General features: G+C 35.8%; 2 protein-coding genes and 1 long non-coding RNA gene across 7 annotated transcripts; 2 read left to right on the top strand and 1 right to left on the bottom strand.

Moving 5' to 3' along the window:
- Positions 1 to 842: 842 nt before the first annotated feature.
- LOC149584053 (uncharacterized) lies at positions 843 to 2,576 on the top strand. 3 transcript variants are annotated; one of them, XR_016380290.1, is made up of 4 exons: positions 843 to 1,507; positions 1,586 to 1,794; positions 1,890 to 1,998; positions 2,061 to 2,576. It is a non-coding gene; the product is annotated as an uncharacterized LOC149584053 (long non-coding RNA). The 3 variants fall into 3 exon arrangements; XR_016380289.1 differs by having other exon boundaries at positions 845 to 1,507; positions 1,579 to 1,794; XR_016380288.1 differs by having other exon boundaries at positions 854 to 1,794.
- Positions 2,577 to 2,944: 368 nt separating this feature from the next.
- LOC149584052 (uncharacterized) lies at positions 2,945 to 4,671 on the bottom strand. 3 transcript variants are annotated; one of them, XM_089863454.1, is made up of 4 exons: positions 4,546 to 4,671; positions 4,099 to 4,373; positions 3,595 to 3,693; positions 2,945 to 3,286 (listed from the first exon to the last, which is right to left on the bottom strand). In XM_089863454.1, the coding sequence occupies exons 2-3, from the start codon at positions 4,361 to 4,363 to the stop codon at positions 3,605 to 3,607; spliced, it is 354 nt and encodes a 117-aa protein (XP_089719580.1). In that variant the 5' UTR covers positions 4,364 to 4,373; positions 4,546 to 4,671; the 3' UTR covers positions 2,945 to 3,286; positions 3,595 to 3,604. The 3 variants fall into 3 exon arrangements, with proteins under 3 accessions (XP_089719580.1, XP_089719582.1, XP_089719581.1); XM_089863456.1 differs by having other exon boundaries at positions 3,595 to 3,690; XM_089863455.1 differs by lacking the exon at positions 2,945 to 3,286 and having other exon boundaries at positions 3,582 to 3,693.
- Positions 4,582 to 5,231, top strand: LOC149584051 (uncharacterized). The gene is made up of 3 exons (XM_089863453.1): positions 4,582 to 4,938; positions 5,001 to 5,114; positions 5,209 to 5,231. Exons 1-2 carry the CDS (start codon positions 4,582 to 4,584, stop codon positions 5,025 to 5,027), a joined length of 384 nt encoding a protein of 127 aa, XP_089719579.1. The 3' UTR covers positions 5,028 to 5,114; positions 5,209 to 5,231.
- The last annotated feature ends 17,464 nt before the right edge of the window (positions 5,232 to 22,695 follow it).

The following is a 22,695-nucleotide window of genomic DNA, read 5'->3' as shown; positions in this document are numbered from 1 at the left end:
CGTATATATATATATAAGCGTATATATATATATAAGCGTATATATATATAAGCGTATATATATATATATAAGCGTATATATATATAAGCGTATATATATATATATATGCGTATATATATATATATATGCCCAGATTCCAAGAAAAAGTCAATTTAAAGAAGTATCCTCAACAACGTATATAGATTACGCCACATCTGAAAGGTATAGTTGTTTCATTAGTTTTATAATTTATTAAATTTAATAATTTTTGTTTTCTTTAAATAATATTTTCGGTAAAATTATTCTATTTTGCCATTTTTTGAAAAATGCCCTCTTTAACAATACACTAGGAAACACACTAACAATCATAAATAGATCACATAATTAGATGATTTTCCGGGTGAGTTTTATTCACCAATCTATTCAAAAAAGCGGGATTTTTCGGAAAAGAACGTAGACTAGATGGCTTAAATGATGATGCGATGAAACTATTTCCGTCATCAAACCCATTGATTACGAAATATACGATATAAATCCGTCTAATAAAAAAGATCGATATTTCATTTTTCGAAGTATTTAAATTTTATATAGTCATTTAAAAATAATGTTTTTATAACGTAGGTTTTTCTCGTTTTCTTTCCCTTAGTTTTAACACGGGCCACTAAACTAAGAGGACATTTCAGCTCTAGCTTTGCCTATACGAACGGTTTGCCTCTTCAAAGAAACGGGCACCTATGTGAGTTAAGAGGGAACAGGGGGGTCGAACCGGAACGTGTAACACGTACCGCAACGCCATCTACCGTACAATAGACTAATTACATGAACTTTGACTCCTCCAGTCTGTCTTCTGCTACTATTATTCTAGGAGAGCGGTCGCTCTCTTAGATAAGACTTGATACTTCCTCTAATGCTAAAGGAGGGTTCTTTGATCGGCCGTAACTTTTTTCGTATTGTGTTTGCTGCTTTGAAATTTTGTCAGTGAACTAAAATTTGGGCCCTAATTTTGTGGTTAAAATTTCAAAGAGATCAAACTAATAGTTAATTCTATAAAGTACAAAGTTGTTAAGGGTGGTTTTAGAATCCATAAAATGAATCCGACATTTGGTGAAAGATACAATATTCTTCCATAGAAATAACATGGGATTTTTTTGAAAAAGTGATCTATCCAGGAAGGCATTTAAAGAAAACTGTTCATTCGTTACGTTTGGGGACCATCTTAAATGAAAAATAATAGTCCATAGATGTGCCTTTTCTTAGTTTCATTAAGATAAATTAAGTTTAAGTATTGATTTTCATCATTATAAACACATACTTCGACTTACGTTGTTTTGGGTATTGGAGTTACGCCGTTTCACCACTGTTAGAGACACGCATTTTAGCTTTAGTTTTTTATTTTGGGCTTACGGCGTTTTTGTCGTGATTCACGCCGCTAGAGGGAGTCGAGGGAATTTTGCTAGATAAACATGGTGTTTGAGCTCTCGGTTAAAATTAAAATTTTAGAATTGGCATTGAAGGGATGGCTAATTAGGTATGATTTTTATTATTAGCATAACAAAAAACTTCATTGAAATTTACTAAAATTAATTTTAAATTTATAAGTCAACAGAATATTTTATTATTAAACAATTTCGCTAAGCCTCGGTCAAGGTAGCGTTATCATAGTAGTCAACATCAACTTCGGTTATTTCGGATGAAAGAATACTGTCGGTAGGTTCAAATAAATTATAAACAAATTAATTATTAATCTTACTAGTAGATCAATCAATTAGTACATTGTTATCTGTGAGAGCTGCGACATATTAATTAGCTGCAGAGGTAAATTTTAGATTTTTATGATGAAACCTCCGCTGACTGAATGTCACTAGGTTGAAATAAATTATTAACCAATTAATTATCAATCTTACTGGTAGATCAATCAATTACTACATTGTGATCTATGAGAGCTGCGACATATTAATTATTCAAATCACCCGGTTGTATGCAGTTTTCATATCAAGAAGACTGATTACTTTTTACCAGGTAAGTTCGTTATTTAAGTATTAAGAATTTAAGACCGCGATTCAATGTACTTGTTAATTCAGATTTGCCGACAAAGAAAAGGAAACTAAAGCTTGGAACTTGCCTTCACAATGTTTATCTATATTGACCAACAGCGAAATTATTTCCGAAGATACCAGAAAGAAAAGGGCTGATAATCGACAAATACAATTTAACAGTGATGCAGAACCTTCAACTTATAGGCAGTCTAGTTCAGACGGGTTAATAGAAGATGCCCCAGAATCCACTGACAAACAAGCAAATATTGAATTTGATTTAAATGCTCCTGAAACCGAGGTCTGTGAGCCCTTGCATCAAGAGAGAAAAGATGTTTCAGTACAAGGAAACCCCTACTTTTCTGAATCCTTTAGTATTATGAATTCAGTTAAAAACTTAAAACTGAGAAGGATTTAAGCCGTATGACTGGTATCTCCACTTTCAAGAACTACACGCTTATAATACGATTCTGATAAATTATATTAACTTAATTTTGGTTTATGGTAAATATCTAACACGCTGTTTAGTGTTGTAGTGGTTCATGAGAAGTATGTTTCCTTGCCATATACCAGAAGTGAGATGAGACTAGAAGTACTGAGCTAACCAAATTCTTCACTCGGCGAAAGTGAATATTCTTGATAACACAAGAACGGTTGGCCCTCTAGTAGCGGTTTCTGAATTTTCCCTCCAAAACGTGAGACGCTCGTGGCGGTAGACGGCCGAACTAGATTCAAGCACCCGCGTCCGTGTTCCGCGGCTTTAGTTTGAGGGGAAGGGGGTGGGAAATGTTTTTGGAACTCGACCAATTTTTTTCTCTGTAGTGTAGGCGCGATGGAAGCGGTATAAAATCCTCAAATTTGTTCACTAGTGCCAGGATCTACTACCAATGCTAGAGCCCTTCACTTCTAGTCTCATCTCACTTCTGCATATACATATAAACATGGTTCACGTCATTGATGAATTGACTACGTTTGCATTGCATTGCACACCCATAACTTTACAAGCCTTAAACATAACTATTCATTCAAGTAACCTAACATACTGAAATAATAATTGTTCATTTCACGGATTTACCTTACCATTCTTTTTGCTATCAATATTGATTTGATTATTTTTAAACTATGATGAAAAAATTTATTGACAATTGTATTTATTTTTTTTATTGATTTTAAAAAACAATATTAAATAAAAACGAAAAGTTGAATTTACAACTGAAAACAAAAAAAAGTTTACAAATATTTTTTTTTCTTTTTAACAAATTATTTTTTTGAACCTACATAAAAAATAACCGCAACTTTATTATTTTTGAAACGAAATTGTAATCGTACAGACCATTTCTAAAATTACATACAGAGAAAAGGGCGAGGCCGCTATTAGGGTCTTCTCCCTCACGCCAAGAAGCACCGCTAGAAGTAGTGCGAGATGCCTTGCCTACCGCCTGCAGTGAACTCGGGCTCCATCTGGCGTTGCCTCTTGGCGCGAGCGAGAATACCTCAATGGTGGTCTACCTCAGTGTTTTGGTTTCTCTGAATGTAATTTCCGAAATGCTATATTACATTAAAAATATTAACCTTTGCTTACATTTTAAAAACTAATTTTCGTTTTCTTGGTTGGAGCTTTGCTCTGGCTGTTGTTCCTCCATTTTTTGCCCTTCTGGCTCTTCCATTTTTTCCTCATCTTCTTCATAAAAAAATAAAATTTAATGAACATTAACTAACATTATTTTCCTACAGTTTTGCTGCCTAAGCTTTTCAAAACTATAATGTTACATAGCTCTATGAGGGTTCCCATACATGAGTGGAATTCTGGAATTTGGAAATGGGCCAAAACGGTTCGGAAAAATCAGGGAATATTAAGGATTTTAAGTCCAGGAATAATCAGGGAATTTTAATAAATTAAATAAAATCTGCGTAAAGTCACAGATCACGTTTCGACCTATATTGCTACAAAATGATTTCCGTTAAACCTTAATAAAATGCGATATAAGCGCCATTGTTTACTATGCTAATATGTATAAACAATAGCAGTTGCGTCTAAAAACATCCGTAACCCCACATAAATTTGTTGAAACATTCTTTTTCGTACCTCGTTTATTCTGGCAATTTCGGGCAATATGACCCGGTTTTTTGCAATTATAACAAATTCTTTTTCCGTGGGGTTTCTTTCCCCCACGACCACCTCCTCTTCCGCCTCGTCCTCCACGACCTCCTCTCCCTCCGCCACCTCCACGACCTCCTCTCCCTCCGCCACCTCCACGACCTCCTCTCCCCCCGCCACCTCCACCACCTCTTCCTCCAACGGTAACAAATGTTACCTTGCACCCCTTCATGGTGTTTGAAATTCTATCCATTTTGCTAAGCCTAAATCAATAAACGAAAAAATATTTATTTTAAACAATATAAAAAAATCATTATTTTCCATATATTTTTAAACTCAGCAACAAAATTAACTGTTGCGAATTGTAATTTTACGCCAAAGTTTAAAAAAATTGGGAAATTATAACACAATAAATTATTATATATAAGAACTTACTTTCAATGGACGATCAATTTGAAAATTAGGGTTAGAATGACGTTTCCGTATTGGCTATCGCCAAAGAGATCCTATTGGCTATCGCCAATGAGTGACGCGACACCTAGCGTTACTTTTGGTAACTGCTCTAACGGAGTATATTTCGTTAAGGTTAAGTTATCATGGGATCATAACATGGCGCCTAGCAAAAAGTATTGTTGTGTCCCACTCCCACAATGTAATTCTAGATTAAAACTAATTATCCCAGGGTTAAGTATGCATAGTTTCCTTAAAGAAAACAAGTGGCGTAAAGAATGGCAACCCGTCCTAAAAATTAGAAAATTGGAAAAGATATTTCAAATCACCCGGTTGTATGCAGTTTTCATATCAAGAAGACTGATTACTTTTTACAAGGTAAGTTCGTTATTTAAGTATTAAGAATTTAAGACCGCGATTCAATGTACTTGTTAATTCAGATTTGCCGACAAAGAAAAGGAAACTAAAGTTTGGAACTTGCCCTTCACAATGTTTATCTATATTGACTAACAGCGAAATTATTTCCGAAGATACCAGAAAGAAAATACATTAAAGTCAGTATGAAGTCTTATCTAAGAGAGCTACCGCTCTCATAGAATTTAATGTTAGAAAGAAAAGGGCTGATAATCGACAAATACAATTTAACAGTGATGCAGAACCTTCAACTTATAGGCAGTCTAGTTCAGACGGGGAAATAGAAGATGCCCCAGAATCCACTGACAAACAAGCAAATATTGAATTTGATTTAAATGCTCCTGAAACCGAGGTCTGTGAGCCCTTGCATCAAGAGAGAAAAGATGTTTCAGTACAAGGAAACCCCTACTTTTCTGAATCCTTTAGTATTATGAATTCAGTTAAAAACTTAAAACTGAGAAGGATTTAAGCCGTATGACTGGTATCTCCACTTTCAAGTTAATTTATGCCATTGTGGAATCTATGACAATGTTAATAAATTTCAAAGCTCAAATCGCAATAGAAGGACTCACTCTTCTCCTTTTAATGAAAATTAAACTAAACTTGCCGTACGCAGTTATTTCTGCAATGTTTAATATGTCAGATATCAGTTACCGCAGATACTTTAAACAAACCGTGTTTATAGTCACGAATGTTTTTAAATGTGCAATCAAATGGCCCTCAAAGAAAGAAATCATTAATAGCATGCCCCAATATTTTAAAGACTTTGAAAAAATAGTCGTGGTATTGGAGAAACCTAAATGTAGAATTTTGTCTAGTTCTTATTACAAACGGAACCACCCTGTCAAAGTTTTGGTCAGCGTTTCTCCTGGTGGTTTGATTACATTTTTGAGTAGAGCTTATGGAGGAAGAGCATCTGACAAATTTATCACTTTGCACAGTTAAGTATTGGACAAGTTAACGCCATATGTTGACGCGTGTATGGTAGGTAAAGGATTCAGAATACAGACCAAATGTTTAGAAAAAGGAATTGAAATTTTTTCCCACAATTTCTGAAAACATCTAAAAAGTTTACGGAAACTAAATCACATGAAAACTTGAAAATAGCAAAAGCAAGAGTGCACGTAGAGAGAGCGATAAAAAGATTAAAACTTTTTTCAATCTCTAATGAAAAACTGGATTGGGAGATGACGTCTTTTATAATCCTATGATCTTAATTGCAGCTGGCATTATAAACTTGGCATCACCAATATTTGATGAAGTTTGATTTTAATAAAATGGACATTGGATTTTTAAAAAAAAATTTATTTTGTGAATCAGTTTTACAATTTTATCACACTAATTTCGGTATCAAAATCTTTCTCTTTCTTACTACAGTGACTATTATGTTGCCGTATTTTTTTTTCTAAAAGTGAACAAGTGACACGGGTGACGTCACACTAAGGCTTCTGAAATAGCTCTATAGACTTGGCAATTTCTTTTGTCACAGAAATATGGATTTCATACCATCATGCATATCCCCCTTTATGTTATTGGAGAAATCAGTAAAACTTTGTAGTTCATCATTGTTTTCAGTGTAGTGCTTAGAGTTGTAAATTTTTGCATAACAAAAAACTTATGTTTACGAGGGGAGTTTAAGGTTCGAGGAATTTGGTTTTATTATCAAGTTTTGGAGAGCAATTTTGGTTTAGCATCACTGTACATTCACTTGGGAGTTTGGTAGGTGATGCATTCAAGTATCTGGAGGATTTGATATTGATTCCTTGGAGAATGCATGCTGAGGCAGCTGAAGGAGTTTCACGGCAAAGCTCTCTACGATTGTTAAGCCTTGGTCGTTTCTACTTTGTAAAGTTTGTAAATTTGCTACTTGTCTACCTGTTCTCCTTCTATTAGTTATGGTTTTCGGTTTCCTTCGTTGTAAACCGCATATTTATGAATTCCAAAGTGTGTTACTTTGAACTTGTCAACATTTAAAATTCTTAATTCTTCAATTGCGCTATATCAATATACACATGATCCTACCCCGTTGAAGTGCCTATTTTGAAAACACTGCGTATGGCGTGGCGACGAAATGGTGACAATTACGCTAGTTCTTAAACGTGACGAATTATCTCATTTCGCGATTTAATTTGTTAAACATAATATTTTTGTTAATTCCATATTTGATGTAAAAAAAAAGTACTACCTCAGAGTCCCTCTGGTTAAAAAAATGTCTTCCATTAAATCCTGAATCCAGCAGCGCCCCTATATTTAGTGGCAATAGCCAGTTAGTTCAGTTCAGTTTTACCCCATTCGTAACCGATCCTGGTCAGAATACTGCAGAAAAATTTGCGCCAGACAAGATTGGGGCGGATTCACGTCACAAGTTGACAACGTGGTTCATCAATCAAATTAACTTTGAAGCCTATTTTTGTGCCATATGTTTCGTCAAGGGTTTTGCATTGTTAAAAGGCAATCTCCTAGTAAGTTTGAATAATCTTTTGTTTAAACTTTAGAAACGTATTTTGGCTTCCATAATTCTTTTTTTTTGGTACATTCATTGTACTAATTTCATTGACTTTCACTCAAGTGTTAATCATCCATTTGAGTAATTCATTCGAGTGCTTATCATTGCACTCGAGTGTATTGTATTTATCAGGTTTTTATGTTTATGTAATACATTGTATTACGATATTAAAAAGTAATTTACTTTCTATTTTTGTAGTATATCATATAAATCAGAGTGTACATTGGCTTCATTGTTCTGCGTGTGAAGCGTGTACCTATTTCTTTTGTACCTCTTATAGATACAAAGTGTTCTGTGTGAATCACTTTATTGCATATCTTTGTGATTCCAAAGTGTTCTGCGTGAACCACTTTATTGGATATCTTTGTGATTCCAAAGTGTTCTGCGTGAACCACTTTATTGGATATCTTTGTGATTCCAAAGTGTTCTGCGTGAACCACTTTATTGGATATCTTTGTGATTCCAAAGTGTTCTGTGTGAATCACTTTATTGGATATCTTTGTGATTCCAAAGTGTTCTGTGCGAACCACTATATTGGAATCTTTACGATACCAAAGTCTTTTGTGGGAACAACTTAATTGGATATCATTACGATACCAAAGTCTTTTGTGGGAAAAACTTAATTGGATATCATTACGATACCAAATTGTTTTGTGTGGACAATTTAATTGCATTCAATATTTAAAATGGTTTCTCGAGAAAGACTTAAGAAACAAAAAAAGCACCAAGATTGGTTAAAAGTGAGTAAAGCTTTGAAAAAAAAGCAAGCTAAACAACTTGTGGATAAGAAATACTACTTGAAAAGCAAGGAGTATTATCAGAAAAGAAATTCAAAAATGAATGCGACCCGCAAATCTCCGATTGTGAGAGCAAAGAAAAATAAAAGAACTATGCCACCTGGTGGCGCCGCTAATGTTCTGACTAAAAATCAAAAGACCAGTAAAAAACCTTTTCCGCTGGGTAAAATGGGTTTCGCGAAAAAGAAACTAAATAAAGGAATTTTTAAGACGAGAAATAAGAAAATCATAGCTGAAAGTTTCAAACGATTTTTAGTGACAAGGCTCACTGAAAGATTATGTACAACAAAATCTTTGGACAGCTTGACTAGAGAGGGGAATTCAAAGTTACTCTCTCGAAACCTAAAATGCCAATTGCTAGCGGGTAAAATTTTACACTTGAAAAGGCAACTATATTCGGCATACAATTACCATCTTACAAGGACCGTTAGTGAATTTAAAGATATTGCTGTGAAAATCGAAGAAGTTGGTACTGTTAATCAGGACAATTTAACGGATGTAGTGGGTGGTAAAAGGCTTCACAGTAGTCTCAAAGAGGCCTATTTCCATGAAACCACCTATTATCCAATTGGAAATAATGGCAATATATTGAAAAATGACCACGAGTTACGCTATGCTAGAATTATCCAATTGGATGCTGATGGTCATGTACGTAAAGTGCTAAGAGACCGCGGCACCCAGGGCAATAAAGAGTTATTCATTGACGAAATGGGCAATTTCGTTGACATTAAAAATAACAACAAAGCTGGTGAAGTTGAGAGAGTCTTTCAAGTAAATAATTTGGGAGTTGTCACGAATCTTTTCAACATTGTTGAAACTGAGGAGAAAAATCCGAAAAGAAATTTCGTGATCAATGAAAGTGGTCTTATAGAAACTAAACCCAAAACCGTTTATTGGGAATGCAGTGATATTTGTAATATTCGAACTCGAGCCATTGCGAAAGCGCTAACTTTCATAAACACGGTTGCGAATGCGAATGAAAAATCTGTGACTAAAATTTTTGAGTCAGGATTGGACCTTTGCGATTTTAGAAATAAATTTTGCTCTAAATCCAACGTGTCTTTACCACCAGATGGTTCTGAGATCGTGGCGAGAATAGTTCCTTTCCTGGGACACACGGCTCATTGCGCTGATAGTGAAGATTGCCAAAGCTATTTACGTTCTTTTGCTGAACTGGCTCCTCATTATACGGGAATTAGAACTATTTTGAATAATATTTATCACGTGAAGGCGTTACTTAACGCGTTAACAAAGATTTCGAATGAAATTGAAAGTGGTGATTACGATTCTCTCACCAAAATCATGGGGGAATTGAGAAAAATCCTTGCCGCAAGAGGAAAAAATTTAAATAACGAGGAAAACCATCCGTCCACAGGAAGCGCAAACGCTCCAAGACCGAGTCTCGATGAAAGTGAAATATTGAGTCTTTACGAAAGTCAATTTGTTCGAGCGGCGCTAAATAATAAACAATTTCACGACACTTCCTGTGACTGCTGCTTAAGATTGTACAAAAAATCGGATTTGAGATCAATAAAAAAAATGGTAGACAGTGCTGTTTTCGATAACGAGGCCTATCTGATTTTAAGAGCTGGCTGGATAATAAACAATTCAGAAACAAGAGAAGCAGAGAAGCTTCTATGTCGTTACTGCTCTACGGATTTACGAAAGGGAAAAGTTCCCATCAGATGCTTCCTGAACAACTTGTTGGTTGACAATCCTCCGACAGATGTCACTGATTTAAACATGTTTGAGAAAGTTTTAATTCAGCTTGTGAAGCCCTTCCACACTGTGGTGCGGTTAGGTACTAAAACCAATTCCAACATGCAGTTCGGTACGGTTAAAGCTTTAAAGGGAAGAGTAATTTATCTTCCAATACCAGTGGAGAAAAATTTGAAGATGATTCCCAAGACATTGCCCAAAAATCACGAATTGCATATCCTAGTGAATGGCGTTCCGACTGCGGACAAAAAGGTTTGGCAACAGGTTGTTTGCCTCGAAAAAGTGTTGAAAGCGTTCACTGTGCTGAAAAAAATTAATCCTTTGTATAAGGACATTGATATTTCGGCAATGAGCGAGGAATATATTTGTGGAACGCAAGATATTGATGGAAATGAAAATTCATTGACTCCCCATGAATTACTGAGCGAAACAGATCCACTTGCGTTGCTTAACGATGGATCTGATGCGGTGACACGCGCTTCCGCTGCGGTTCCAACAGAAGGACCACCGGATAGTCCTCACGACGGTGAAGGTCACCAAAACGCTTGTAACATGCAGGAGCAGGATGAAAATCAGTCTAGCCTTGCACCAGGCAACGTCTACAAAATTATAACACAGCCCGAGGCTTTGTTGCGAAAACTTTCTGAGGGAGAAGCCAATGATCTGTACGATCACTACTCTATTCATCCGGTGAACGTCCAACCACCGAAAGATTTATTGGCCGCTTACCAAATGAAGCGCGTCGAAGCCGCGCCGATTAATACTTGGGACAAAAACTTGGAATACTTGAGCTTCGTTCATTTGTTCCCCAAGGGTCGCTACGGCAAGCACGATGATAGACCATTTGGGAAATTAACTGAAACAGAGTATCGTTTATCTCGTCTTTTGAACAAAAGTCCAATTTTCAGACGAGATTACGCCTATATGTTTCATTCTTATCAAGAATGCGAAATGAAGGCGATCTCTAGCAGTTTGAACTACGTTCTTCGTGTTAAAAAACCCATGGCAATTGGGGTTGAAAACTTGCTCAGTCGCGTTGAATCTGGCGATAAAGAACTTGAGAGTAATTTAGCCACTTTCTTGGGCCATATTCGAGGAACGAAGGACTACTGGTATAAAGTTCTTAGAAACGTTTTAGCGATGATTCGGGAATTTGGTCCTCCCACCTGGCTTCTAACTTTTAATCCGGCCGAGTACGATGATATGGAACTGCACGATCACTTGAGAAAAGTGAATTCAGACGTTCCAGGAGTAGAGTCGATGACGGTTGCTGAATTGTTGAATTTCGACCCACTTAGCGTTAATTTGCACTTTCACAACAAAGTTCGTTCGCTGCTAAACAACTTTGTTTTGTGTAAGCAAAATCCAGTTCTTGGCATGATAGAACATCACTTTTGGAGGGTTGAATACCAATCTCGCGGTTTACCTCACTACCACATGCTATTGTGGGCCAAGGACGCTCCAAAGATCGGAACTTCTTCGACCGAGACTATTTTGGATTACGTGCAAAAACACGTCACGTGTTCGATGCCAAGCGCATCCGTAAGTCCGGAACTGCACCGGCTGGTAAAAAAATTCCAAAATCACAAATGCACCTCCAGTTGTTATAAGAAGGTGAAAAATTCTAAAAAGGGATTGAAAGTGTGTCGTTACGGTTTCCCTCGAAACGTAACAAACGTTGCCACTATGAATTCCGTTAGATCAGTTACTCGTCACCGTAAAATGAAAAAGGTGCAGAAACGACTGTACGACTTGCCGAGAAAACAGCACGAAGTTTTAATCAATGATTACAATCCCGCGCTACTTTTGGCTTCCAAAGCCAACATGGATTTGCAATTTGTCGCTGACAAATCGGAAATAGTGGCAAACTATGTCACGGCGTACGTAACAAAGGGAGACCGGGCTGACATGGACCAAACTTTTGCCGAGTTAGGGCACGAAAGTTTGTCCAAAAGATTATTTGCCTATAGATTGAAATCACTGACTTCTAAGTCAGTAGGCATATACGAAGCTATGGATCTTATGTTGGGCCAAGATCTTTACAACAAATCCGACAGCACTAAATTTATAAACACTAACTTGAAAGAAAACCGATCGAGAATTTTGAAAGGTTACAAGGAACTCGAACGTTTGAGGGAAACTGACCCCGAAAGCAAGGACACTTGCCTAAAAGGGTTCGTCGACGACAAGTATCCAAATCGTCCCGACAGCTTGGAAAATCTTAGTTTGCGGGAATTTGGACGGTTTTACGATTATGCGAAGCACTCTGATGGTGTCGAGAAAAATGCGAATGTAATCGAGTTGAAAAACAATCTGGGTTTCATGAGAAAGAGAATTAAGCCCTACATAGTAGAGCACTACATTCACGACCCGATAGAGGAGAAAGAAAAGTATTGTCACGCTCTACTGATCCTCTTCAAACCGTGGCGTGACGAAAATGAGCTATTGGGCGAGTTTGAAACCTTCGCGGATGCTTTCGAAAACTCGCTTTCAGTGTTGAAAGACATGAGAGAATATCACGAGAAACTCTCGGTTTCCAAAGAAGTTGAAAAGAAACGGAAGGCTTCTGAAAAGGCGAAAGAGCCAGAAACCATAGTCTCGGAGATTGAAAGTGACGACGATGAAAATGCACTGCAAGGGAAGGAAATCGTTATCGAAACCGAACATGCGATGGCTGATGTGGAAGCTGCCATGGAAATGAATTTCGAGACTGTTGTTGACAATGTGGCGTTACTAAACTCGGATCAAAGGAGAATTTATGATCACATCATGGATCACTTCTCCCAAGAGGGAGAAAAATCTGGAAACAAGTGCCTTTTTGTGTCGGGACCTGGTGGCACTGGCAAATCGTTTCTTATAGACACTCTCGCCAACGCCGTAAGGCGACGCTTTCAAAATCCTGCTAGCGTGGCCATTGCCGCGCCAACGGGTTTGGCAGCATTGAATGTTAATGGCGTAACATTACACAGATTACTAATGTTGCCGGTAGATCATGGGCGTATCGCCGAATACCATTCACTGAGTTCTGACAATATGAGCATTATGAAAGAAACTTTGGGAAATTTAAAACTGTTAATTATTGATGAAATTTCCATGGTCTCGTCGGTTTTACTGACTCACGTTCACTTGAGGCTGAACGAATTTTGGGAAATGAACCAACCATTTGGTGGAGTTGTATTTATCCTTGTTTTGGGAGACTTTTTCCAATTGCCTCCGGTTCAAGGAAATCCCGCGTTTATCAAAATCACTTCCGAAGAAGCCAGACTTAGATTCAATTGCATCGGAGGAAGTGATCTTTGGAAGTTTTTTAAATACGATGAACTAACGCAAAATGTTAGACAAGCCAACGACCAAAGTTACGGCGACATTCTAAGCAGAGTTAGAATTGGAAATATTTCCGAAGCTGATGTAGCAACCTTAGAAACTAGATTGGTTGAGGGAGGAAAAAACATCGAGGTGGCTATGGAGCTTTTCATTAAGCTGTCCAATGAAGGGTTTCAACCAACTTGTTTGATGCCTAAATTAGCCATGTGCGAAAAATTCAACTTTGAAATGCTGCGAAAAAGCGGCGAGAAAGTCGAAAGCATTCCTTGTCAGGATAGAATGGCAGACTGTGACAAAAAAATGAATAAAAACATTCTCGGGAGGCTGCAAAGGCTAGAAAACGAACCATCCAAAACGGGCGGTTTGGAGAGCAAGTTACTTCTTTGCGTTGGCTGCCGAATAATGGTCAGAAGGAATATCAGTTTTGAAAAAGGCGTTGTAAATGGTACGATGGGTTTCGTAACTGGATTCAAGAAGGACGAACAAGGAAACGTTACTGGTATTTTTCTCAGAGTAGATCGCGAACCCAATAGCGACGACGATATCTCCGATTTTTTAGTTGAGAAAATTAGCGTTAAATTTTTGCTCATGGCAAAAATTTACATTAAGCGGTCCCAGTTTCCCGTCATCCTGGCGTACGCTATTACGATACACAAAAGCCAAGGCATGAGTTTAAAATGCGCCATTATGGATTTAGGTCCGAATTTATTCGGAACCGGCATGGCGTACGTTGCTTTATCAAGAGTGACGTCTTTAGCCGGACTCCATCTATTACAGTTCGATCCGACTAAAATTAAGGCGGATGGACGAGCCATTATGGAATATAACAGGCTTCGCAAAAAATATAGGCCAGATCTGCCTCTATTGAAAATAACCGAGTCAAAACAAAGCCGAGGTAGAAAAAGAAGTGCACCTACTCTATCTAAAAGCCTTTTAGAAGGCGAGGAAGAGAGATGTGACGAGACGGCGCAGGAAATGCCAAAGAAGAAAAGGAAGGACCAACAGAGTTTGGATAGTTTTCCCGTGAAAGGTTTAAATAACGATGATCAAGTAACATGCTATTCAAATAGCGTTTTGCAACTACTGTTATTAGTGCCCGAATTAAGAGAATTGGTCAAATCTTACAACGGATCATTCGTAGAAAAACCAGTTTTACGCTGCCTCAGTAACGCAATAAACGACATCGAGAGTTCTCAAGGTAGTTTTAGCCGTAAAGGGTTGGAACTGAGAATAGCTGTTGGTAATCACTTTTCGCTAAATGAGCAACAAGACGCCAGTGAATTTTTGATGGTGCTCTTGACGACACTAAGCCAAGAAATGGAAGCCGATTACTCTAAGGCTCTAAAAGATCTTTTTTGGTCAAAGTCTCGAAACGTTACCAAATGCCCCAAATGTCAAGTTGAACAAAATTCGGAAAACATTGTTCAAAGCAACATTTTCAATCTTCCACTAGAAAACCGAGATAAAATTGATTGGAAATCTTTAGAAAAAAGGATGAGATTAACAGAAATGCGATGCGTATTTTGTGATAATCCTACAATACAAGAGCGTGATGTATTGATATCCAGCGGAAAGTACGTATTTCTGTGTCTTCTACGTGGCGATTACAAAGATGGTCGACCAATTAAGATTTCGACCAAAATATCAAGTTTCGAAAATCAAAAAGTCACAATGAACAAGATGCTTTTTAAAACTAAAGGGGTGATTATTCATAAAGGTGAATCGTTAGCCGAGGGACATTATGTGAACTTTGTGAGAAAAGACAACGGCTGGTACGAGGTCAGCGATACTATGATTAGAAAAAGAGAGAGATTCGTCAGTAACTTGACTGACGTCACTGTTCTGCTTTTGGAAAGAGTATAGACATTTTAAAGGGAATGATAAGCGCCCGGATTCATAAAAAAATGAACCCGTAGCAAACCCTAAAATTAATGTAACGTATCAGATGGTTTCACGTCCTGCCAGAGATGTACCAATAGTTTCATATTACCTTAAGAGTAATTCATGACTAGGTAAAATTATCGGCCCTCGAGAAAGTTTAAGGTTTACGTTGGTTCAAGGTTCATTTCGGAGTTGTCTTGGCAATAGCTGTGAAAAGGGAGCGGAGGGAGGGTTGTTGGGCCAGTGTTATACGGAAGAAAAAGCTATATAGGATAAAAAATGTAACTTTTTTTTAAGAAAGATTATCGTTCGCCTCGAAATTAAAACTTAATTTTTTTTTAAGTTTTGTAGTATATTATCTAAATCTGAGTGTACTTTGGATTCACAGTTCTGGGTGTGAAGCGTGTACCCATTTATTTTGAATCTTTTGCAGGTACAAAGTGTTCTTTGTGAACCACTCTATTGGATATCTTTGTGATTCCAAAGTGTTCTGTGAGAATCACTCTATTGGATATCTTTGTGATTCCAAGGTGTTTTGTGTGAATCATTCTATTGGATATCTTTGTGATTCCAAAGTGTTCTGTGTGAATCACTCTATTGGATATCTTTGTGATTCCAAAGTGTTCTGTGTCAATCGCTCTATTGGATATCTTTGTGATTCCAAACTGTTCCGTGTGAACCGTTATATGGATATCTTTACGATACATCCTGCCAGAATATGAAACGAATAGTTTCATATTACCTAAGAGTAATTCATGACTAGGTAAAATTATCGGACCTCGAGAAAGTTTAAGGTTTACGTTGGTTCAAGGTTCATTTCGGAGTTGTCTTGGCAATAGCTGTGAAAAGGGAGCGGAGGGAGGGTTGAAGGGCCTAGCTATTGCTACGAGAGAAAAAAAAACCACGAATCTTGCCTTAATTATAGAATTTCCAAGAGGTAAAAAAACTAAAAGCGTAACCCCTGTTAGTAAAGCGTTGCAATGAAATTTAATTTCTTAATAAGCTCGTAAAAAGGCTACTTAAAACTGAACAGACTTGTTGAACTGAAATTTAGACACTAGTATCCAAATTTTAAACCAATATCAATTCCAATTAATTTTTTCAAAGGGTTCACTAAATATCAGTTTCACAACTTCATTGCCAACGCTCTACATTTTTTAACGTTAAGACACTCTTTAAATTTATACATTACTCATTTTAAAAAGTTAAAAAACTCTAAACTAATTTTAAGTAATTACAACTAGAACACCCAAATAGCTTAAATTTTATATTTAAATAATATCTTTTATTGTATCCTTTTCTTTGTATAATATTTGTATAATATACCAGTAATAGTATTTTGGCTAAGAAAAATATGAACTAATTTAATTGTCTGATTAACTAACACTCTACACTTTGTGTAGAAAAAGTGTAATAGAACTTTTCACTATTGTCGTCACCAAAAAAATATAGACATTGCCCCCATAAATAAAAAATAACTAAACTATTTTTTTCAATCAAAATATTCCAGGAAGTTTTGCATATTCTCTTAGTGTTTCTAAACAGCTAGGGTAATCTATCTGCGTGACAGGTGACGTTTCCTATAAATCAACAGGGGTAGAATTTGCAAAAATTTTCTGGAAAATTAAAAAAAAAATGTAAGTTTAATAACCATCTCATTGTCTTTTTGCTAACCCATGCACAAAATAATGATTATAAAACAGCAGTGTTCTTTAAGTTTAAGCTAATAGTTGCGTGACAAAATTTTTAAAAACATAGCCTAAAATTTTATATTTAAATGAACATATAATAGCCAGTAAATGGTAAAGTTTTACTTCAACCCCCCTCCCGCCATTTACACAACTAATATAACCAAGTACAACATTCTTTCGACAAATCAGTAATTTTCTATCGTATCAACATGCGCCAACAGAAAGATATTTCGTCATAGCCAACACGAGTAATATAAAATACTTAAAATGTACAGTTAAAAATACGATGACCAATAGAACTTCCCGAACTATCATTTTGGAAAAAAAAACCCAACAAGACCTACGACAGACACGACATGTCAAGAAATATCCATATTCAATTTCTCTAATGATGATATTCAGACGCTTTGGATTGTCACGTTCAAAGAGTGAAAGTGACTTTGGATTAAGAACAACAAAGATGTACAAAGAAACAACCTTTGTGTTGGCTTCAACTATACCAATTCAAAAAATATATCTCAATGCCTCAACTTCGCTACATAACTCCTTTACGACTTGGCAATTGGTCCACAAACAAAATAGAAGCTCGTAAAAGGATTCACAAAATAACTTCTTCAAACAAAGGTTGCCTAATAACGGCTGTATATGTACTGTCGGAAGTTTAGCTCACTTCTGTAAGCCTAGCTTCTGGGCGACAAAGTTTTGAGGGAATAAGGGACTTGTCAGAATGCCTACCCTACAGGAACTGACTACCCCATGTCTGAGGGTGGTGAAACACCCCAAATCCCCCCCCCTTCTCCACCCGATTAAACCTCAATTACTTTACTCGTTAATCTTTCATCACCGTGGACTATCAATTCAATTTGCATTGAAACTTCGTAATTCAAACCATCGCAATTCAAATTGCATTGAAACTTCATAAATTCAATCCATCGTAATTCAATTTGCATTGAAACTTCATAATTAAAACCATCGCAATTCAAATTGCATTGAAACTTCATAAATTCAATCCATCGCAATTCAATTTGCATTGAAACTTCATAATTAAAACCATCGCAATTCAATTTGCATTCAAGCTTCGCAATTAAAATCTTCGCAATTCAATTTGCATTGAAACTTCGTAATTAAAACCATCGCAATGAACGTTTCACAAACAAAAGGAGCTCGATGAAATCGGTAATTAAAGATGTCAATTAATGACACTCGCTCATTAACCACTAACGCTATCATGCAATAATAATGAATTCGAAAAATGTTTGTGAAATGAATTAGAATTATCATTAACAATTAAAGGGCATCTGAACAACTCATATTTTACATCAACATATCAGTACGCTTTTAAAAAGCATCTTTAAAAATGTTAAAGGTGATTTAACAAAGACATCCCTCCCCCCCCCTTTATAGGAGACAAAATAATTCTGTTTTCCTGGCAACTAGGCTATTATAAATTCCCAATTTGAGAGTCCTTGGATTAAATGTATATAAACACTTTTTAAAAATGGAATCTTTCACTTGAGAGATTATCAAAATTATTAAAGGCATTCAACATTAATGTTGGACTTTTAAGTCCATCCTTCACGTATGATTGTCTTTGAAAATTTCATTTATCTCTTCAATGATTCCATAGTGAAACTTACATTTACCACTGAATTGAAAATTTTACGAGAACAAATCCCTAATTATTTTAAAAACCATTCTGGAGACAAAAATAAAATTTTCTTTCGGAAGCTACGAATAAAACCTTATAAAATACGCAACTATTAGCTTAAACATGGAAAACAAAAAATATTACTAAAAAAAATTTAATAATACAATTTATAATAACAAATCAACCATGCGAATTGAAGCCCAAATTAAATGCTGTAAATAAATGCAGCTATACCAAACCAAAAGTGTACATAAAATAAATCTTCTGTGCATTACCAGAACATCATCATACATGTTTAAAGCTCTTAAAATACTCAAAAAACTAAAATTCATAATGTTATTTAATTCTTTTATGATTCACGAGGAATTATTAAACAAAAGTTAACTTCAAAATTCCAGATAATGTTATAATTATTCATTAAAGAACTCTTTTCTTGAATAAAATTATTGACCATAATTTTTATAGTTATTAAATTACTGTACTCAAGACCTAAATAGCTGACAACACGTAATTTCACGATTCATTTCATAAGTATAAATAAATAGTTATTTCCAATGCTTAATGCTAAAGCTAAACAGTTCCATTGCCTGCCCTAACACGGTGGCTAATATTCTACCCAGCAATTTTTCAATACCAAAGTCAGAAACCAACTAGAAGTCAACACGAGGGCGGACCTTAAAGCCGCTTATGCCAGCTTTTTCAAAAATACACAGAGGAGAAAATCTCTAACAGTACCAAAGGAGCCTTGTTGAACTAAATTTGCGCATGTTATTGCTTTCAAATTATTATCAAATTGCCCCATTTAGAACGATTTTACTAAATTGGATGTTTTTCCACCAAAATATTTCTACCTTTCCCAAATTATTGGTAGTTGGTTTATTTATAGTCACGTTACCACAATTTGCCTATTTCACCAACTGCCAGAATAAGACATACTTTAAAGTCATTTATGTTGAACGTGAAAGTTAAGAGCAATATCCGTATTTAAATGTTGTTGGAACAATGACATTAAAACAGTCTTTAAGAATGATCTGCGTGGGAACATCTGGTATATTTCTGGTCAACCCCCATCGGGAATTAATAATGCTGATTCTATGGTATGAGGGAATACGCGATGAAATAATGGCTAAAATTAACCCCGGTTTCAACATTAAAATAAATTAATAAACAATTAAGACTGAAGTTGCAGATATTAATCAAAAATGTCTTGATTAGAATCAAGACTTAAAAAAGTATCGATAAGACTGAGGTTATCACTTGACTTAAGGTTCAGATATTAATTTTTCTTTTTAATTGAAACTTAAAGACATGCTTAAGAAAAAACAACGTTCCATTACCGTTTTCCGTTGAAATAACTTATTTTACAGGTAATCAATTTCAAAAATTTACTTATCTCGGGTTTTCGGGCACAATTCCATTCCCCCAAAACATTTTATCATTACATTAATTACTTTTGAGAGATAACGTGTCAAAATAAGCTTTAAAACAATAAAAAACTGAATGAGCGGTCTGTTTAGCCATGACCAAAACCTTCAAATCGGTGTTGCTAATGTTAGAAAGTGGATTTTCCCACTTCCATTTTAAAAATTTACCGCATTTCCCACACCCCCTTTTTTACAGTCATATTTATCTGGACTATTTTATCTTACAAAGCTTAATATGGAATATCACTCCGCATGGCTTTGACAATATGTACAAATGATCCAAAATGCTATAAAGCTTAAAAATTCTCAAAATAGGCTTTCTTTCTTTTTCAGTGCCAAACTTAAAATCACCGAATTTATTTCAAAATGTCGCTTGAAATTATTAAACCGGTTAAAATTTTCGAAAATACACTAATTTTAATTGCACAGTCTGCACTATTAACACTTTAACAGGAAAATTCCGACATTTGATCGATTTCGGAAAAATATTACCTTTTCTCCACAGAGCCTAACATCAAACTTAAATTTCCCACTGTGAGAAATTACCCACACATTGGCAACACTGCTTTAAAAAGTTACAACAAGCACCCTTTCGAGACATGTCCAGAACAAATTAGTGCTTAACCCGCTAATAGTACGACTACGGAGAATTGATGTAAACTGTAGTTGAAATATCATCATGTGCGACCAGCGGCACTGAATAGTCTCTAACCATTGTTTGAAACTAGAGAGAGAAATAGGTGAGTACTATTAATCATGTCCTGAGCTATGAGAATGAACAGTATGACTGTTGACTGAAGTACACTAGACATTACATCATTTTGCATAACCACGAGTAGAAATCTAACTGTCCCTACTTAATTTTCCGCCATTGTTTACAACTGTTCCACTGCGAAGTGCGAAGCATGCCGGGCACAAATGGGGGAACCTTTTAAAACTCAAAGTCATACACGTACTCTCTCAAAAGTAATTAATGTAATGATAAAATGTTTTGGGGGAATGGAATTGTGCCCGAAAACCCGAGATAAGTAAATTTTTGAAATTGATTACCTGTAAAATAAGTTATTTCAACGGAAAACGGTAATGGAACGTTGTTTTTTCTTAAGCATGTCTTTAAGTTTCAATTAAAAAGAAAAATTAATATCTGAACCTTAAGTCAAGTGATAACCTCAGTCTTATCGATACTTTTTTAAGTCTTGATTCTAATCAAGACATTTTTGATTATAATAGCTTTAGGCCTGTCTCGCTTTTTTACTTCTTAATTTAACTCTATTATTTATAATGGGTGTAAAGCATTGTGTATTTTCTACTTGCAACAGCGATATTCGCTACAGCACTAAGCCTCATATGCAAGGAATTTGGTTTATACCCTTTCCCAAATATAAAACTAAACAAGTATATTGCATTCAATGGGTAAACTGGCTAGCAAAGTATAAGAACGGATTTACAGTAGATGACTTGGACCTAATACGTACCTGTGTTCTAAATATTTAAAAGACGATTTTTTTCAAAGTCAGCTATGGCTTAAAAAGACAGATGGTAAGCTTTACTCAATACTTCTTAGTCTAAAATTACTGTTTTCCAGCCTCACTCGCCTTGTTACCGAAATGACGTAGTTCCGCTTTTTAAAAACTACCGCTAGAGGCGACACTAGTAAAAAGCGTTTAGCTTGAGCGCCGCCCGATAGCAGAGCTGAAATGTCCTCTTAGTTTAGTCGCCCGTGGTTTAAAATAGTTGGAAACGTGAACATCGAGCGGTAGGAAGGTATTACAATTATTTTATCAAAATCTTATGTTGTATACATCTTGATAATATTTCTTAAGTGTTAAAATAAATTAAGATATCTGAAACATGTATACTCTTCAAAATACTTTAGGAATAAAGTCTGATAATGAAATTTCTTTGGAAAAAGCAATGGATTATTCTAGAAATAAATTCTCATATAAACTCGTAAAATAGTATAAAGCAAAATGAATAACCTCCGATCCTGCTAGAATCTCCAAAGACGTAAAATATATCTTACAATGTTTCGGAACAAGTGGTTGGTATATTTCAGGAAGTAACATAAACGATAAGTGTTCATTTCTTATTTATTTTTATTAGTTTTCTTCGGGAAAATGGTTATTCTGATACCGAGAAATCACACTGTCCTTTAACATGTAAACTCCCTTCAACCTTGGATTCCAGCTGCTCTTCCACTTCAGGAGTCGTGTCATCAGAATCGTAATTCACTTTCAATTAACCATCTCCAACAAATATTTGTATATACATTTTAAGCGCTTTCCTGTGGGGTTTTCTAAAATTCGCTCTCATTAATCGCGTGTACGGAGATAATTTACGTGTAGTGCAAATAACAGCCAATCTTCTGTATTCTGTGTAAGGGTTTTAAATCAGAGGAGATTTCCTTTACATCAGTCCCGTAAAAAAATCTGGCTTGGGCTTTGATCCTAGTTAGTGATATATTTTCATTTAAATTGCTTGACGAAATTCTTGTGACAAAGTTCTCTTAGAATTACATGAAATTAAAAGGACGAAGTAAGGCAATATCCACCGTTGAATATACCAAGGGCCGATCAGGTTTTTTTAAATTTTATACCATGATGTGCTTGTACCTCGTTTTCAAAGCAGCGGGTTTTATCCAAAAGATGCGCGAGAACGATTTTTCGAAGCTGGAGCGATTTATTGGTTTGTCGCTATGGCTAAAAAATCGCGCCTTGTTTCTCGCTGAAAG

The sequence above is a fragment of the Phalangium opilio genome, unplaced genomic scaffold, assembly GCF_054372755.1.
Source record: "Phalangium opilio isolate 3A_F unplaced genomic scaffold, DU_Popi_V2 ptg001170l_1, whole genome shotgun sequence".
NCBI classification, from domain to species: Eukaryota; Metazoa; Arthropoda; class Arachnida; order Opiliones; family Phalangiidae; genus Phalangium; species Phalangium opilio.
The sequence above is the reverse complement of the archived record's forward strand: the minus strand, read 5'-3'. Positions and strand labels throughout refer to the sequence as shown.

Coding starts and splice junctions, on each gene's coding strand:
- LOC149584052 (XM_089863454.1), bottom strand. CDS start 4,363: ATGGATAGAATTTCAAACACCATGAAGGGGTGCAAGGTAACATTTGTT. Junction 3,694..4,098: donor AAATTGCCAGAATAAACGAG/GTACGAAAAAGA, acceptor TTTTTTATGAAG/AAGATGAGGAAAAAATGGAA.
- LOC149584051 (XM_089863453.1), top strand. CDS start 4,582: ATGACGTTTCCGTATTGGCTATCGCCAAAGAGATCCTATTGGCTATCG. Junction 4,939..5,000: donor GACTGATTACTTTTTACAAG/GTAAGTTCGTTA, acceptor TTGTTAATTCAG/ATTTGCCGACAAAGAAAAGG.